The following is an 18,589-nucleotide window of genomic DNA, read 5'->3' on the forward strand; positions in this document are numbered from 1 at the left end:
TTTAATTAGCAAATTTATCTGATCAAACTTCAATATAACACTAAATTTTACTCGTAAATATTAAATAATATTTACAGACTCACTCATCAAAATTGTGGTCTTGAAACCACTATTTTCGACACTATAGAAAAGCTGGCTGTTACAAATTGCTATAAGGCATAAGTTGGCTACTTCTTGATCTTCTTCATCAGAGGAATCCTCATCACTCCATGTAACCACATTGGATTTAAGCTTTTGTTTGCTTGATCCCTTCTTCTTCCATTGAGGACAATCAAACTTGATATGTCCTAGTTTTTTACACTCATAATAAATAATGGGATCTTTCTCCTTAGTAGATTCAAGCTTCAATCCCTTCTTCTTTTGTAATCTTCTTCCTTTATTGGACTTCATGAACCTTTTGAATCTCCTAGCAAACATGGCCATCTCTTTGTCTTCATCCACCTCTTCACTTGATTCATTATCTTCATTTATGGTGGATTTAAGAGCAACATCAACCTTTTTCTTCTCAAGTTTGGCTTCTTCAACCCCTTCATTAAGCCTCATCTCGTATGTAAGCAAAGAACCGATGAGTTAATCCAAAGTGAACGTTTCTAAATTCTTTGCTTCTTCAATTTCAATTAACTTGCCTTCCCACAATTTAGGCAAGCTTCAAAGCATCTTCCTTACTACCTCTTCATTTGGATATGTATTCCCATAAGACTTTAATTCATTTATGATGATAGTAAATCGACTAGACATCACCTTAATATCTTCATCGAGCTTCATTTTGAAGGTTTCATAATTTAAAGTAAAAATTTCAACTTTAGACTTCTTTACTTGGTCGGTACCTTCATATGTGACTTCAAGCTTACCCCATATCTCATTGGCATTGGAACAATATGATACTCTACTATATTCGTCCGGGTCAAGTGCACAAAATAAGGTGTACATAGCCTTGGCATTCAACTGAATACTCCTTCTATCTTTCTCATTCCACTCTTTCTTACTTCTTGGAATAAAGAGCTCTTCTTCTTACTTGAGAGGTATGGAGGGACTGTCCATGATGATGTCCCATATGGAAAGATCATTTGCTTGTATGAACAATATCATTCTTGTCTTCCAATAAAAATAGTTGGCACCATTGAAGTAAGAAGGCTTGGAGATAGATTGTGACTCTCTAAGAAAAACTAAATTGGATGTAGATATCATCTCTTGTGGATTGATTCGATGAAAGTTAAGCTACCTCAAAAATCTTCTCTTGGTTATAAAATCGTCAAATAGAAACTAAGTCTAATACCAATTGTTAGCTCAAATAATCAAACCGAAATTGCCAAGAAGGGGTGAATTGGTTTTCAAAATTTTGTGGAAGCTAGAGAATAAGGATAGAAAATTTGAACACAAGAATTTAGAGTGGTTCGACCCCAATTGCCTACTCCACTAACTTAGCTTTCTACTACTAATGATTTTCCCAAATTCACTAATTTGACAACCTTTAAGGACAAGGTTTAACCTTACAAACTCCCTTAAGATTTCTACCCAAACCTTAAGACACAAACTCTCTCAAAGAAATGCAAATAAACAAACGAAGAACAAACCCTTACAATATCAGAATGTTTGTAAATTAAGCTAAATTACAAAGAAGAACACTTGAGCAGATAGAATAACAATGACGCTCACAAGTGTTTGTAAGAAAAATATAGAAAATTTTATCACAAAGGTTGTTTAATTGATCTTTAAGCTTGAATATTCTCTCTTGTTGTTGTAGGACTTTTGGAAGTTGGTATTTATACCCTCTAATTCATTTCCAGCCATTGTGGTTGTTGAGGAATTAAATAGAGCCGTTGGATATAAAAATATCAGATCATTAAATTCGCCTGCAACAAAAAGTATCGATACTTTTTCTGTGAGTATCGATACTATTAGCATTTAATGTTTGATTTAGTGACCTTTAAAGTTAGTTTACAACGATACCAAAGATCATTTATCTATACCTGGTAAAAGGTATCGATTCAAAAATGGTATCTTTATAAAAGATGGTATTGATAAAATACAATAGGTACCAATATATTTTAAAATTATCGATACTTCTTGTAGGAGCAATTTTTCAATCGATTTAAAATGTTTCAATCGAGTTAAAGAGTTTAAAACCATTTTGAACTTTGTCCAAAATTTTCTAAGTGTTCAAAACATTTTCTAAAATTTTGGAAGTCTTGAAATGATTTTATGCTTTGAACTTTATAATTTCTTTGTTCAAAAACAAACTTTATTCAAAAACATTTTTGTTTGTTATATCAAAACAATTTATCAAATAAAGATAGTTTAACAATTTCATCCAAAAAAATTATTGACAATAATCTTTTAAGTTAATAACAAAATATTTATATTAACTGTGAATTTTATCTTTAGTAAGGTTTAAAAGGATGCAACTCCCTATTATCATGGTTTTCAAAATTGAATCAGACTATTCGTCGAAGGATTGAAAACTAGTTGAGTATCAATTCAAAATAAAGAGTTAGATCGATTAACTCGCAAATCAATATGAATGAATGATTAAATTTATTTTTTAATTTTTAATAATTTTTTTAATTAAATTTAAAAAAACTGATCAAAATAATAATACTCACAGCTCTCATTATGAAAATATTATTGATATGAATGGGAATTGGGAAATGACCATTTGAATACGGATAAATTTGGCAGAAATATCTTCCACAGCACATGCAATGCTGGATGCCAATGAATATTCACATGACTGGAAAAGCTCACAATTTTCTGATGTGATATTGTTATAATCATCATATCAAAAACTTAAATATAATATTTTTCTATAAAATAAATAAATAATATTGAAAATAATATAAATATAATATGAAATACATATACTTTATAAAAAAATTTACCTCAGTCAATAATATGGGTAAGCAAAACTCGATTTGATTCGAAAAAATCAGAAAAAATTTTGAATTTCAAATTAATCGAATCGATTTATTCGAGTTATTTGAGTCAAATGAAATATGTAATTCGACTTTCGAGTTCGAGTTGAATTAAACTTTAAAATTCGAATAACTCAAATAACATATTAGTAAAATTACACATTTGGTCTTTTCCCAATTTTGAAAATTAACAAATTAGTCTCTCTCAACAAAAAAATTAAAAAATTCTAAATAATTTTAGAAATCCATCTATTTATAAAATTAAAAATAGATTTGATCCAATTTGGTACCCAAACTTGACATTTTTCCTAATTTGGTACTTAATCTTTTTGTTCAATTTACTTAATTTTTTGTTCAATTTGGTACTTGTCAAACGTTTTACAATTTACCCAATATACTAAAAATATTATTTTTATAAGGTAGCAAAAATAATCAATGTATGGCGATATATGACAGTTGATATGATATTTTTGTATTTTATATGTTAAATTACTTTTAGTTTTATTTAGTTTTTAATTATTTTATTAATTGAAAATAATGAATTTCTTTTAATTTGGGTTTTTTACTTATTTAATATTAATTCATTAAGCATAGCTCAATACCTATTTTTTAACATGAATTCCTCTAATACTGACAATATTTTTGTAGCATAAGAAAATTTTTTAACACTATTAATGTTTTTCTTAATTTGTATAACATTTAATAAATTTATGTACCAAATTGAACCTAATAAAAAGCTTAGGTACCAAATTAGGAAAAAATGCCAAGTTCAGGTACTAAATTGGGCCAAAAAAATTTAGGTATCAAATTAGGAAAAAGTGTCAAGTTCAGGTACCAAATTGGGCCAAAAAAATTTAGGTACTAAATTAGGAAAAAATGTCAAGTTCATGTACAAAATGTTATATTAAGCCTAAAAAAACAATATCATGTCCATTTGAAACAAAAAAGAAGGTATTAAAAAATAAGGCATAATATCTTTTTTGGCCATTTAACTTAAAAAATATATTTTAGCCCTCCATTTAATTTTTCGTCTCTTTTAGCTCATAAACTTGCATTGCTTGTCAAATCACCCAAAATAGCTAGAAGTTAATGTTTGTTAACTTTGTTGACGCAGTATACACCACGTTTGCAATTAACTAATTATTTTTAAAATTTAAAAATACATTTTATAATTTTTAAAATAATTTTTATATATTATTTTGAATTTTTTTAAAATTTAAAAACTAATTAATTGTTGACATGGCATCCACGTAGCAATTCACATGTATGTCACATCAACAATGTTAACTTTTTCATCTATTTTAGGTGATTTGACAAATAATACAAGTTTAATAGCTAAAATAGAAGAAAGTTTAAATGAATGGCTAAATTGATTTTTTATAAAGTTAGAGTGTCAAATACATCATTATGTTAAAATTAAAAAAATTGATAGACGTTCGTCAAAGGTTCTATTTAGGCTTTTTTTAGTATAAATATAAATATAGAGTAGTTTTCTTTACTTTGCCATCTATGTGTTGTTTGTATGTATTAATAAAATTACATTTAATTATTTCTTAAATTTTGTAAAATTTTATTAATAATATAGTTATAAAATTAAAACATAATAATATATAAATTTAATCTTAAAAGCACGATATGATTTTAGATTAAATTTAAATAAACAATATTTTGAAATTACTTTAAAGTATAAATATTATAATGGTAGATTGTATGAAATTTCTATTTTTATATATAATTTCTAATATAAATTTAATTATTAATTAGTGGGTGTAGATTGTTAATTAAATTTAAATATTGTGACCATACCATTATTTATATTTTTCAATATCTATTTTAATTTTAATAGTTTATTTAATTTGTAAAAATAATGATAAACTTAAAAGAGTTTTTTAATTGTTTTAAAATTTATCATAATTTATTATGTAAAATTGTAAATTAAATTATTTAATATAAGCAAATTGAAAGAATTTATTATGAAAATATAACTTACAAAACACCGTTAAATTTTATATTTATATATATATAAGCGGAATAGTTTATGTTACAAATTTTCACTTCAAAAATGCTTACTTTCTTTCCTTATTCTAAGTCAAAATTTTATAATGTGAACACATTAAAACTTAAAAATATTGTAATATATATGATTATAAAATCATTTCATTAAAATTAATTTTCAACAAGAACCTTTTAAGTTAATAACCATATATTTATATTAAATGTGAATTTTATCTTTAGCAAGGTTTAAAAGGATGCGGCTTCCATCGCTGATTGAGTTTTAACTCGATCAGAATTGACATTGTTGTCAATGCAGGAGGAAGTGGGTTCGAGTGTGATGAAGCGCATTGTCCTCCTAGTTATAGGTTGGAAAGAGGCTATGAGTAATTCTAGGCATTATGTCAAAAGAATAGATGTGATCAAAATTTATAATTAAATTATTAAAAAAAATACAACTTCCTAACATGGTTTTCAAAAGTGGATCAGAAAATTAGTTGAGTATGAATTCAAAAAAAAAAAGAATTAGATTAATTGAGTTACGAATTGAATATTGATTTAATTTTTTCTTTTAAATATGTTATAATTTTAATAATTTATTTAATTAAATTTAACGAACTGATGGAATCAATATTATTGATATGTAGGGAAATGACCATACGAATACTGTATAAATTTGGCAGAAATATCTTCCACAGCACATGCGATGCTGGATGCCAAGGAATATACACATGACCGGAAAAGCTGATAAATTTCTATTGTGATAATAGTTATAAATGATGAAAACATAATTTATCATTATATCAAAAACTTAAAAATAATATTGTTCTATAAAATAAATATAATGTTGAAAAATAATATAAATATAATATGAAATACATATACTTTATAAAAAAATTACTGAACTTAAGAGTATGATGAGCAAAATTGATTTGATTCAAAAAATCAAAAAGAATTTAAATTTTATGTTAATTAAATCGATTAATTCAACCATTGTTAAAATTTGAAAATAAGCAAATTGATTTTTTAAATTCAAAATAATTTTAAAGATCCAAATATTTATAAAATCTCTAAAATTTATATATTTTAAAATTTTATAAAAATAAAAATTTCTAAAGAATATATAAAAAAGTTAAAAGGATTCTAAAACAATAATTTTAGGATTTAAATAAGTAAATTAAGGATTTAAGTTTATCATACTAAATTATTCTTTTTTCTCTTATTTTGCTTTGAAATTAAAAAAAATTCAACTATATATGGTTTCAAATTTATATGCTCTAAAATAGAATTAATTATATAGTAAGAAGATGTTAATCGACATGTTTAATTTTTTAATCTAACTCAAACAATCTTACTCAATTCAATTCGATTCAACTCGACTCGAATTAAATTCCATTTCACCCAACTTAATTCAAAAAAATTAAATTAAATTAAAACAACAAAATAAAATTCATCAACTCAATAAACTATTCTCAACTTAATTTTAATCCAACGCTTACGCTACCTAAAAGTTTGTCTGCTACCAATTTTTGCACTAAAAACAAGAGTAAAAAAAGGAGGCAAAAATACAGCCATGGCTAATTCCACACCGTCAATTAACTTCAATTCATAGTACTAAAATTATAAGATATCGGGAAAAGCATTCCACCAACTTTCAAGTTTTTTTCACGATGAAACAGACATTTGTTGGAGCCCACCAGTTATGAACCCACCTAAGACTGAAGCGTGACTAGTGACCGCAAATTTTCTGCATACTCATACCATTCTAAGGGCCCCCACCTTCCACGTGGGAAGCACTTAGACATTGAGATGAGACTCCTCCTCTCTCATAAAGCCACGTTTTATTGTAGTTCAACGTTGTAATCAGTTCAAATTGGCAGATCCTAGGTGAACTTCAGTGACCACGCCACTTCAACAACTTCCATCACTCCTAACCCAGCTGCACTCAGTGAGTGAACCATCTCGAGTTCTTGAGGTACTGCTAACTTAGCTGATTTTGAGTTACATAGGTTCCTGTTTCCTTTTCATCACCCTACGTTCTCTTGAAGCTATATAAAATGTTGGGTTTTTGTCTTTAGTTAATTTGGTTTGGTTTTCTTTTTGGTATCAGCTTTCGATCAATGGCAACCCTGACAACCTCACACTTTGTTTCGACAAGTTCACATTTCAGCAGCCATGGAGCAGACACAAAGGCCAATCTTGCACAGGTTGGTGCCAGGAATCAAGCCATGACTCACAATGGTTTGCGGTCTTTGAACAAGGTCGATAGGTTGCAGATAAGGACCACCAACGCAAAGGCTGTCGTTACGAAAGCTATGAAACAGGCAGATCACAGGCCTTTGGGAAAAATTATTTGCGGAATAGGGATGAATATAGTGTTTGTGTCAGCTGAGTGTGGCCCCTGGAGCAAAACTGGTGGACTCGGTGATGTCCTCGGTGGACTTCCTCCCGCAATGGCTGTAAGTACATATAAGTAGAGATTTTGGCTTTGGTTTTGGTATTTAAGTGAGATAACTAGCCGCTATTGCTTATTTATCGTTCAATAGGCCAAAGGACACCGTGTTATGACAGTGTGTCCTCGCTATGATCAGTACAAGGATGCATGGGATACAAGTGTGTTAGTTGATGTAAGGTTTCCAATCCTGCTCGATTCAAGAGATATCATATTTTACTTTTTTAGTACTTCATATTCCACTAAAAGGATCTATGTTTGGATTAATTTCTTAAACTTGAGATCCTAATATGCAGCTAAAAGTCGGAGACAAAGTTGTAACTGTTCGGTTCTTCCACTGCTACAAACGTGGAGTTGATCGTGTCTTTGTCGATCACCCCATGTTCCTTGAGAAGGTTTGAAATGATTGTTGCCTTGGTTTAATGTTCCTGGTAAATGATTCTCGTTCAATCAATTTTCTTATGGTCGCTGTTCTGATGATTCAGGTATGGGGCAAAACAGCATCCAAAATCTATGGCCCCAGAGCAGGTTTGGACTACGAAGACAATCAACTGCGGTTCAGCTTGTTATGCCAGGTAAAAAAAAATTTTGCCATGTCCCTGAGTCTAACCATGATATTGTCTCTTTCAAATATAAGTCAACCTAATTTAATGCCATTTTTATTTTGTTTGTTTGTAGGCTGCTTTGGAGGCACCTAGGGTTCTAAATTTAAATAGCAGTAAAAATTTCTCAGGACCATATGGTATGAAGTCCTCCTCTTTAGTTCTAACCTTGAAAGTTTAACTCTCTTCTTCCATGAAATGGTTTAGGCTAATGTGCTTCACCACCATCTTCTGCAGGGGAAGATGTTGTCTTTATTGCAAATGATTGGCACAGTGCTCTTCTTCCATGCTATTTAAAAAGCATGTACCAGTCAAGGGGTATCTACATGAATGCAAAGGTATGGTTGATGGCCTCTGAAACGCTAAGTTAAGCAAGCAGAAGATTGGATCTTACATTGTGCGTGATAAATATGTCAGGTTGTATTTTGCATCCACAACATAGCCTATCAGGGAAGATTTGCCTTTGCAGATTTCAAACGTCTCAATTTGCCTGAACGGTTCAAGAGTTCATTCGATTTCATTGATGGGTAATGAAACCAAAAGTGCTGCTGCTGTTACTATTTTTGTTACAGTATTGATGAATTGTTTTCTTTGGTCAAGGATTTAAAAGGTTTTTATCGTCAGGTATAACAAGCCCGTCAAGGGAAGGAAAATTAATTGGATGAAGGCTGGAATATTGGAATCACATAGAGTCTTGACTGTAAGCCCATACTATGCCCAGGAGCTTGTATCTGGTGAAGACAAAGGTGTAGAACTTGATAACATCATTCGTAAAACTGGCATCACCGGCATCGTGAATGGCATGGATGTTCAAGAATGGAATCCTGCCTCTGACAAATACATCAGTGTCAAATATGATGCAACAACTGTAAGTGCTTTCTATAGCATCCAGTTTCCCGGTTGGTTGTGGTAGTAGGAGACGCGTTTTTTAGTAACTGTCAATGCAGGTAATGAAGGCAAAGCCATTGTTAAAGGAAGCTCTTCAAGCTGAGGTGGGATTGCCTTGCGACGGAGATGTTCCTTTGATCGGATTCATTGGTAGGCTAGAAGAGCAGAAGGGTTCAGATATTTTGGCAGAAGCTATTCCGAAATTAGTTGCTGAAAATTGCCAGATTGTAGTCCTTGTTAGTGTCAAATTTTAGAATTCCCCCTTCTGTGATTGTTACCGTTGCTTCAACGAGTATAGTATTAATAAAGGGATCTATTTTCCTTTCAGGGCACAGGCAAAAAGGCCATGGAGAAGCAGATTGAGCAGCTGGAGATCCAATACCCTGACAACGTTAGAGCAGTAGCCAAATTCAATGTCTCATTGGCCCATATGATTATTGCTGGTGCTGATTACATTTTGGTCCCTAGTAGATTCGAACCATGCGGTCTCATTCAGCTGCATGCTATGCGATATGGAACAGTAAATGCTTCTGACCATCTCTTTTCGGCAACCAACTGATTTGATTTCATAAGCACTATGTTGTTAATCTTAGTCTCATTGTACCGGATCAAATTAACCTCGATATGCTATTGGTTTTGTGCTATAGGTTCCGATAGTTGCCTCTACTGGTGGACTTGTTGACACAGTCAAGGAAGGATTCACAGGGTTCCAAATGGGAGCTTTCAACGTTGAAGTAAGTAGTAAAAATTATTTGTCTTTGTGTGAAGCTCCGTGAATGATATATTTATATTTATCTCATCCACCTTTTATGGGAAGATCACTCATCTCAATGGGATGTGTTTGCAGTGTGATGAAGTGGATCCAAGTGATGTGATTAAGGTGGTAAAAACTGTCAAGAGAGCTCTTGCAACATATGGGACTCAAGCACTGAAAGAAATGATCCAGAATTGTATGGCACAAGATTTTTCATGGAAGGTTAGTAGCTCGTGTAGGAAGCTTGTCTTGCATATGGTGGATAATGTAGCTAATTTAGAGTTCTAGGGAGAAACGAATACGCATCTCTAGTTCTTTGAGGTTTAAATGGAAATTTATTGATTTGTGCAGGGACCATCAAGGTTGTGGGAGAAGATGTTGTTGAGCCTCGGGGTGGCTGGCAGTGAACCTGGCATTGAAGGAGAGGAGGTTGCTCCTCTTGCCAAGGAAAATGTTGCCACACCCTGAGCATAATCAGAAGGCAACTATGGATAAAGCTTAGTAACCTGTTTTCTTAGACAACCAAGTCCAAGTACCTGTCTACTCTCGATAGCCATTGGCTTGACCGGCGGAAAACAAACTGACCTGCCATACGTGAAGTCAGTAGTGCTATTTTTGAGGGTGAAAAGTCAGGAGATAGTATGATATATATCCATAGTTATAGCAGCTAATGGGTGTTAGTAATGTTGTCAAGAACTTAAAGGAGAATCAGTTTCTCTGCATAGTTTTATGAGTAGTGAGCAATGTGAAATAAGATAAAATGTTCAACTTCTACTTAAGGTGTCTTCTTACGTGAATGAATGCTTGCATCATATTTGAGCTTTATATATGTCCTATATTCCATCTTTTTTTATATTGTAATTAGGTAAAATGATGGATGTTTTGGGTCTCAAAAGGATGGAGAATTGAGATGGGAAAATAGTCTAAGGCTATGAATATGAAGAATCCCATTCTCTTAAAATGTGTTGAACAGCAAATATTTTTATAACATGGTGTACAGCCCAATTTATGCCCGGGCCCAACATGCAGAGACCCAAAACCCAAATTAATTAAACCCAAACTAAACCTACCCAAATAGCCCCTTTACAAACCCCAAAACTAACCCAAATGGCCCAATACAATCGGCCCAATAAGCCCAACGGACCCAATCACCGGTCAAACTAGGGTTTCAGAAAACTGAAACCCTAGCCTACTGCCCTCAGCCGCCGCTCCCATGCCTCTGCCACCATCACCTTAGCCACCTGCCCTCTGCTCCACCTGCTAACTGCTACGCCACCATCAGTCCCTGCAAAGTGAAAAGGAACACGCAACAGCAGCACAAAAAAAAGGGGAAAGAAGACAGCAAACATTGAAATTTTCGGCTATAAAGCCATATTTTGAACCGATTGTAAGGGGGGGATTTTCTTTACGTTTTTTCTTCCTTTCTTTCGGCAAAAGCCGAATAGGCTGTAATAGGGGGGACAAAAAAATCAAAAACAAAAAAGGAGATAATGAAATAGAAACAAAGATAAAAGTTTTAGTTTCCAAAACTTTTTTGTTCATTTTTTATTTTTACTTTTGTTTTGTTCAAAAATATATATGTATATACGCATATGTAGCAAAAAATACCTTTTTTGAATTTTCCGGCCACGGCGGCCACGGTGGTCATCGGCCGGGATCCAGGATGGAGGTAGAGAGCCTGAGAGAGAATGAAATCTTTTTTCTTTTTTTTTTTCTGGAAGAGGGAAGGGAAATGAGGATTTTTTTAAAAAACTTTACTATTTATACTAGTATTGAAACGGCGTCGTTTCATTCAGAGACTTTAGGTTCCAAAACGGCGCCGTTTGGCATTTGACCCGTGACCCGGCCCGTCCGACCGTAGGATCCGCGTATTTTCTGATTTGAGGGGCTATTTTCGCAGGCGGTCCCTCCGGTTTTGCAACATAGCGCGATCCGGTCCTTTTTGGTTTTTTTTTTCATTTGGGCCACGAATCTTGCTTCTATTTCGATTTGGTCCTTAGACCATGCGTCGTCCCCCGCGAAGCGCTGCGCACGGAGAGGCCTGGCATATTTGCTTGTTCGCCCCCTGATGCTTCTAGCGCATTACGAATCAGCGCTTTATCCCATATTTTTATTATTTCAAATGTATACCTTGAAATTTCGTTTAGCTTCAATCTAGCCCTCTATTTGTTATTTTATTACTAAATTAATTATTCTTACTATTGTTCTTATTATTATATAATATTATTACTAGAGTATGATTATTTTTATAACCATGTATTTGCGCATACCATTGATTCAAAACTTTATTGTATAAATATATACATGCATACTGTTAGTAATACACGCATACACACTTTATATTCCATATGCATACATACATTTTGTGCTTTATAATTTTAATATATATATATATATACATTTTATAATACATATGCACATATATTTTCATATTTTATAATCCTAAATACATGCATTCGTTCTTATAATACATATATACATACATATATTCTTTTTATATGCATTTTATAATCTTAAAATATACGTATACTTATATACATTTTATAATACACATGTACATATATCATAATTTATATACATATTCGTTATATTTCACAACTTTAAAATATGCACATCTTTGATTTATACACATATATTCTTATGCTTTTTATATTTTATAATTTATGTATGTATTATACATGTCTTTTATAACACATATATATACACCTATACGTATATATTTGTATAACCTATTTATATACATGCATATAAATATTTTTATATTTTATATGTTTTATAATTTATACACACGACTATATATATCTACATACACATCTTCTTTTCATAAATATATATATACCTATTTTATATTCTTCATATTTTGAAATGTACCCTTTTTATATATATTTTATTTTTATATATACATACATCATTTATATATTTTACAATTTATAGACATACATATATACATATATATATACATATTTACATATATCTTTGTTGTCTTGTTTTTATATTTTATAATTTCCACATACATATATATGTACACATTTATACTTTTATATTATTTTGATCATGTTCATTTTAATTATTTATTCATGTTAGAGTTGTGTAATTCAAATTTTAAGAGATTGCTTGCAAGTCAAGTTAAACAAATATATATTTTCTTTCTAGAAGATTTAGTATTTATTATTATAATATATTTAACATTTATTAGTATAGTTTATTTGACTTACTAATTTAGCCTATAAATAGGCTCTTTTACAATATTAGAATACATACCCATTAGATTAGAACTCATAACACATTCAGAGAATTTTGTGTTTACGTTTTGGGAGTTTTTTATTTTTTGGGGCTTTCGGGGTTTAGTTTTTATCTCCATCTTTTGTACTATTCGTTCTTTTGCCATTATAGTAAAATTATCTTTGCCCCGTGGTTTTTTATCTTCTTTGGAGAGGGTTTTCCACGTTTGTGTGTTCATCTTCTCAATTTCTTTTGCTATTTTTACTTGTTTATTACTTAATCGGGACGATCTTAACAAGTGGTATCAGAGCTAGTTAAATTTTCGTAGATTAGCCCGTTCAGAAATGGCAGCAACAAGGTTTGAAATTGAGAAGTTCGATGGTGAGATAAATTTCAATCTGTGGCAAGTTCGGATGATGGCAATTCTAGTTCAAAACGTCTTGAAAAAGGTTGTTACAGGGAAAAAGCCTGAAAATCTAAACCAAACAGAATGGGAAGAGCTTGATGAAAAGGCCTTATCTAAAATCCAATTGTGCCTCGCGAATATAGTATTGCAGGAGGTATTGATGGAGAAGACCTCATTCGCCTTATGGAAAAGGTTAGAAACTCTTTATGCAATTAAGTTTCTGGCTAACCATTTAGTGTTGAAACAACGTCTATTTACGTTTCGCATGAACGAAGGTGAGCTTCTTAGAGATCACATCAGTCAATTCATTACTCTTTTAAATGATTTAAAGAACGTTGAGGTTCATATTGACAATGAAGATCAAGCTATGTTATTATTGTGCTCTTTACCCTCTTCATACAAGTCTTTCAGGGAGACCTTGATTTATGGTAGAGACAAACTCTCGTTCGAAGATGTGAAGGGTCATTTGTTGAGTAGAGACAAACTCGACAATGAGTTTGGTTTGAATAGCAAAGTAGATAGGCAAGCTTCCGTTTTGGTAGCATCAAAGAAACGAGACAAAAGGTGTCGCTATTGTAAAAAGTTAGGTTATGTCAAAACAGATTGTTATAAACTGCGAAATAAAAGAGCTGCTGAGAGTAACGAGGAAGATGTAGTTGGTGCTAATTTGGTCGATGAAGGTGGTGATGATTTCTTGTTAGTGTCAACGAGCGATAACTCCAAGCTTACGTCTGAATGGATCCTAGATTCAGGATATTCTTTCCACATGTGTCCCAATAGAGAATAGTTCTCCACATACAGTTTAGTTGAAGGTGGAGTTGTGCACATGGGAAACGATTCATCTAGTAAGATAATCGGTATTGGTACTGTTAAAATTAGGATACACGATGGGACGATTAGGACACTCTCAGATGTCAGGTATGTACCTGATTTACGAAAGAATCTCATGTCCTTGAGTATTTTAGACTTGAAAGGATGTAGAATCAACATCGAGTTGAGCGACATTAAAGTATCTCGTGGAGCTCTCGTTTTGTTAAAAGGTAAAAGAACTGGCAGTCTTTATATTCTGGAAGGTTCTACAGTGACCAGTGAAATCGGACGTCCCTCGTTCGTTACGGAGTCAAAGTCAACTCGTTTGGAGCGGAGGCAACTTGGTCATAGGAGGGAAAAAGGTATGACCGTTTCGTTGAAGAGAGGTTCGCATTGTATTCATGAAAATCAGACCCGGGTTAGTATTGATTTGGCTGTGCATAAGTCGAAGGCTAGAAGTCTTCCAGCTTCTAAGCATAGATTCGACTCAGTTAATTCCCTGCATAGTTCAAGATAGGCCCGTGACGGGTTTTGGTAAAGATGGTGTTGAAAGAATTCGTGTCAATGTGGAGATTGTTAGAGTTGTGTGACCCAAATTCTAAGAGATTGTTTGCAAGTCAAGTTAAACAAATATATATTTTCTTTCTAGAAGATTTAGTATTTATTAGTATAATATATTTAACATTTATTAGTATAGTTTATTTGACTTACTAATTTAGCTTATAAATAGGCTCTTTTACAATCTTAGAATACATTCTCATTAAATTAGAACTCATAACACATTCAGAGAATTTTGTGTTTACGTTTTGGGAGTTCTTTGTTTTTTGGGGTTTTTTGGGTTCAGTTTTTATCTCCATCTTTTGTACTCTTCGTTCTTTTGCCATTATAGTAAAATTATCTTTACTCGTGGTTTTTTATCCTCTTTGGAGGGGTTTTTCCACGTTAAATTTGTGTGTTCATCTTCTCAATTTCTTCTGCTATTTTTACTTGTTTGTTGCTTAATCGGGACGATCCTAACAATTCACGTTTTCACTATTATTTTTAAAAGAATATTTCAATCTAATTTGCTCATATGTTTGTTGTTCTACATGTTATTAATTTGTCCTCTTTATCCATTCATTTTTATTGTTGTTGCTTGTAACCTTTTTTACTATCATATTCAATATTGTGCTTTGTACGCATATTAACCTCATGTTTCATTTCCACTATTTCGAGTTAGATTAATTTGTCTCGACGCATAAGTTTTAATTTTTGAATAAGCAAAATTTCGTGTTTAGATTCGAGAAGATTGGGCCCTAACGTATTGGGTTTCAATTTTCTTCGTTGAATCTAATAATCGAGAATGCTCTTTAATCAAAAATAAAATGAAAAGCTCATTATCGGGAATTCAATACGTTGTGTCCTAACGCATTGGATGTGACATGTTATTTTCTAGAGATGAAGATTTTTCTATAAATAAAGACAATATTCAATGTTTAGTATTTTGAGAAATTGTACCCTAACGTATTGGGTTGCAATTTTTATACGACTTAAATAATTGAATATCCTTTTAAATATTATGCGAGCTCTTAGATAAGCTCATTTTCGGAGAGGCGAAATATCGTGCCCTAACTCATTGGGTGTGACCTTTTCTCTTTCCGAAATGAGAGGATCTTAACGAGTATCTCGTTTCATATAAGTTTTAAAACAAAGGATTGTATTTTAAATCTCTTTAAATTTTTCAATTTTCAACACTAAGACATTAATTAATCAACTAGGTACCAATTTTGGGCATTACGAGGGTGCTAATCGTTCCTCGTACGTAACCGACTCCCGAACCCATTTTTCTAAATTTCGTAGACCAAAACCGTTGTTTTAATAAAATTAAATTATTTATTAAAAACAACCACTTTACGAGGTGATCCGATCACACCTCATCAAAAAAGATTGGTGGCGACTCCCGTTTTCTTTTTCGTTTTTCAAAACCCAAGTCGACTTCGTTTTATCAAAAAAATGGTGTCAACATAGAAGATCGGGGTTTTATTACGAAGGTGTCCATGCTTGCTCAAATAATTGGCTGGAGCAGATGATGCATTTTTATGGCTTAAATTTGTAGTGGGGGAGATCCTCGGCAAAAGAGTGATGTTTACAAATGCAAATAGTGGGTGATGAATTGAGAGGAACCAATCCCCATCAAAGCCAATGAGGGGAAGTGGGGACACCGAAAGCGACCTCCAATCACTTTGCTTTGCATGGATGCCCTGCCCATGTATCTAGTGCTGTCTCTTTATCTTCTTCTCATCACATATATTATATCACTCTCTCAACGCATTACCATTGCAAAGTGCAAAAGTGCAAACCGCACTGAACTCAATTAAATGCTTAATGGAATAATTAATTGAAAGAAAAAACAATTCATCTTCTCTAAATAAACATTATAATTCGTTAATATTCTTTTTGCCAAGCTAAACTCATTTGCTCATTACAGTTGTCTCTCTATTTCTTATTTGGTTGCCTTGTTCAATACTTTTGGCCAATGAATTTCCGTCACAATTCGCATCTTTTGGCTTAAAGACATACTGATAATTGAGCCAATCATCTTTTGCCTCCCTCTACACGCTTGCTTGCTCACTCGCTTTACCTGCTACTGCTCTCTCTCTCTCTTCTCATGGACTTGCCTGAATTCTTCTGCTATGTTTCAATTTTATGTAACTTATAACTCACTTATTCTCCACTTCCATCTACTTGGTTTGAACTGTGCTGAATGATTTTTTTTCTGGGTTATTGCAGCTTGTTTGTTTCCAATTATGGTTAATTCGATTGGGATAAATTATGGACAAATAGCAAACAACCTTCCATCCCCAGAAGACGTGGTGCCACTGGTGAAATCAATCGGAGCAACCAAAATTAAACTTTACGATGCAGATCCCAGAGTCCTTAAGGCGTTTGCAAACACCGACGTTGAATTCATGGTTGGTTTAGGCAACGAGTACTTGGACAAGATGCGAGATCCAACCAATGCCCAAGCATGGGTGAAAGAAAACATTCAACCCCATTTACCAGCCACCAAAATCACCTCCATCTTTGTCGGCAACGAGGTTCTCACTTTAAACGACACTTCTCTCTCCGACTGCCTTCTCCCGGCAATGCAAAGCGTTCATGCTGCGCTGCTTAACTTCGGACTGGATAAACAGGTGACCGTCACTACAACACATTCCCTAGCCATTCTTCAAACCTCTTATCCGCCTTCAGCTGGGGCGTTCCGTGAAGATTTGATGGATCCTTTGTGCGAAACGTTGAATTTCCATCAAAAAACTGGCTCTCCTTTTTTGATTAATGCCTATCCCTACTTTGCATACAAGGGAAACCCCGAGCAAGTTCCATTGGATTTTGTTCTTTTTCAGCCAAACCAAGGAGTTACCGATCCACAAACCCATTTACATTACGATAACATGTTGTATGCTCAAATCGACGCCGTTTACTCTGCTTTAGCTTCCTTGGGTTACAAGAAACTCCTGGTTCACATATCGGAAACTGGGTGGCCTTCAAAGGGAGATGAAGACGAGGCAGGAGCGACGCCCGAAAATGCTGAAAAATACAATGGGAATTTGATTAAATTGATGTCGGGAAAAACAGGGACTCCAATGAGGCCGAATTCGGATCTTAACATTTACATTTTTGCTTTGTTTAATGAGAATATGAAACCAGGTCCCACTTCAGAGAGGAATTACGGGTTGTTTAAGCCAGACGGAACACCCGCGTATCCTCTTGGGATCACTCCTAACAATGTCGTCGGGAGAAATACGACCGTCGGTGGTGGACGTTTCGGGAATGCCGTAACGAACCCGTATTATCCGATGAGTTCTTCCACAGGTTATATGTCCATTTCTTCCGCAAGGGTAAGTTATATGCCATTCATTGAATTCTATTTGCATGGCAAACTTTGAAATGGTGACATTTACGTGATTCAAAAATTTTGGATTGATAGCAGCAAAGATATCAATTATTGGGGCATGTGGTGCGGATGGTGCCATTGTTGATTATTAAAACCTTGGTTTAGAGACGAATCCAAAGCTCTTTCTTTGCATCAGATTTAAAGGAAGGGGAAAAAGAGAAGAGAGAGAATAAGAGGCAGCTTCATGGTTAGGGAAAATGTAAAATTCTGATTCTAAGGAATCATCAACTTTATTTTCGACTCCACAAAATCAAAGTGCATGTAGATGATTATCAAAAGAGGCGCAGGCATTTATTTTTCTTCTAAATTCTATCGTGTAAATTTTAAGGTGATCTTCTCCTGTTGGTATTTATTTTATTTTGTTATGTCAAACTATGTTCTTAATTTTAATAAATATTTTGCAGGGAAAGCATCTCATATAATAGTACCTTTTTAGGTGATTTTAATAATTTTGCTATTGGAATTCAAACCAACCACCTGATTTATGTCACTGTTTTTTGGATAATGTAGAATTAAATTCAAATAAGTTACTCTTAACCAGATTAATCAAAGGAATTGAATTGAGAGAGTTAATTGTATTGTAGGTCAACATCTATGTATATATAAATCTTACCATT

At 32.9% G+C, this 18,589-nt stretch overlaps 2 protein-coding genes across 3 annotated transcripts; both read left to right on the top strand.

The window, feature by feature from the left end:
* The first annotated feature begins 6,725 nt into the window (after positions 1-6,725).
* Positions 6,726-10,425, top strand: LOC105791291 (granule-bound starch synthase 1, chloroplastic/amyloplastic). Its single transcript, XM_012619301.2, has 14 exons — positions 6,726-6,879; positions 7,015-7,363; positions 7,451-7,531; positions 7,653-7,751; positions 7,842-7,931; positions 8,035-8,098; positions 8,196-8,296; positions 8,376-8,485; positions 8,583-8,826; positions 8,906-9,082; positions 9,175-9,366; positions 9,494-9,580; positions 9,694-9,822; positions 9,952-10,425. The coding sequence occupies exons 2-14, from the start codon at positions 7,025-7,027 to the stop codon at positions 10,066-10,068; spliced, it is 1,830 nt and encodes a 609-aa protein (XP_012474755.1). The 5' UTR covers positions 6,726-6,879; positions 7,015-7,024; the 3' UTR covers positions 10,069-10,425.
* Positions 10,426-16,479: 6,054 nt separating this feature from the next.
* On the top strand, positions 16,480-18,394 carry LOC105791292 (glucan endo-1,3-beta-glucosidase 11). Of its 2 annotated transcripts, none has more exons than XM_012619305.2 (3): positions 16,480-16,725; positions 16,808-17,916; positions 18,006-18,394. In XM_012619305.2, the coding sequence occupies exons 1-3, from the start codon at positions 16,686-16,688 to the stop codon at positions 18,075-18,077; spliced, it is 1,221 nt and encodes a 406-aa protein (XP_012474759.1). In that variant the 5' UTR covers positions 16,480-16,685; the 3' UTR covers positions 18,078-18,394. The 2 variants fall into 2 exon arrangements, with proteins under 2 accessions (XP_012474759.1, XP_012474760.1); XM_012619306.2 differs by having other exon boundaries at positions 16,482-16,725; positions 18,009-18,394.
* Positions 18,395-18,589: the final 195 nt, after the last annotated feature.

The sequence above is a fragment of the Gossypium raimondii genome, chromosome 8 (genome assembly GCF_025698545.1).
Source record: "Gossypium raimondii isolate GPD5lz chromosome 8, ASM2569854v1, whole genome shotgun sequence".
NCBI lineage: Eukaryota > Viridiplantae > Streptophyta > Magnoliopsida > Malvales > Malvaceae > Gossypium > Gossypium raimondii.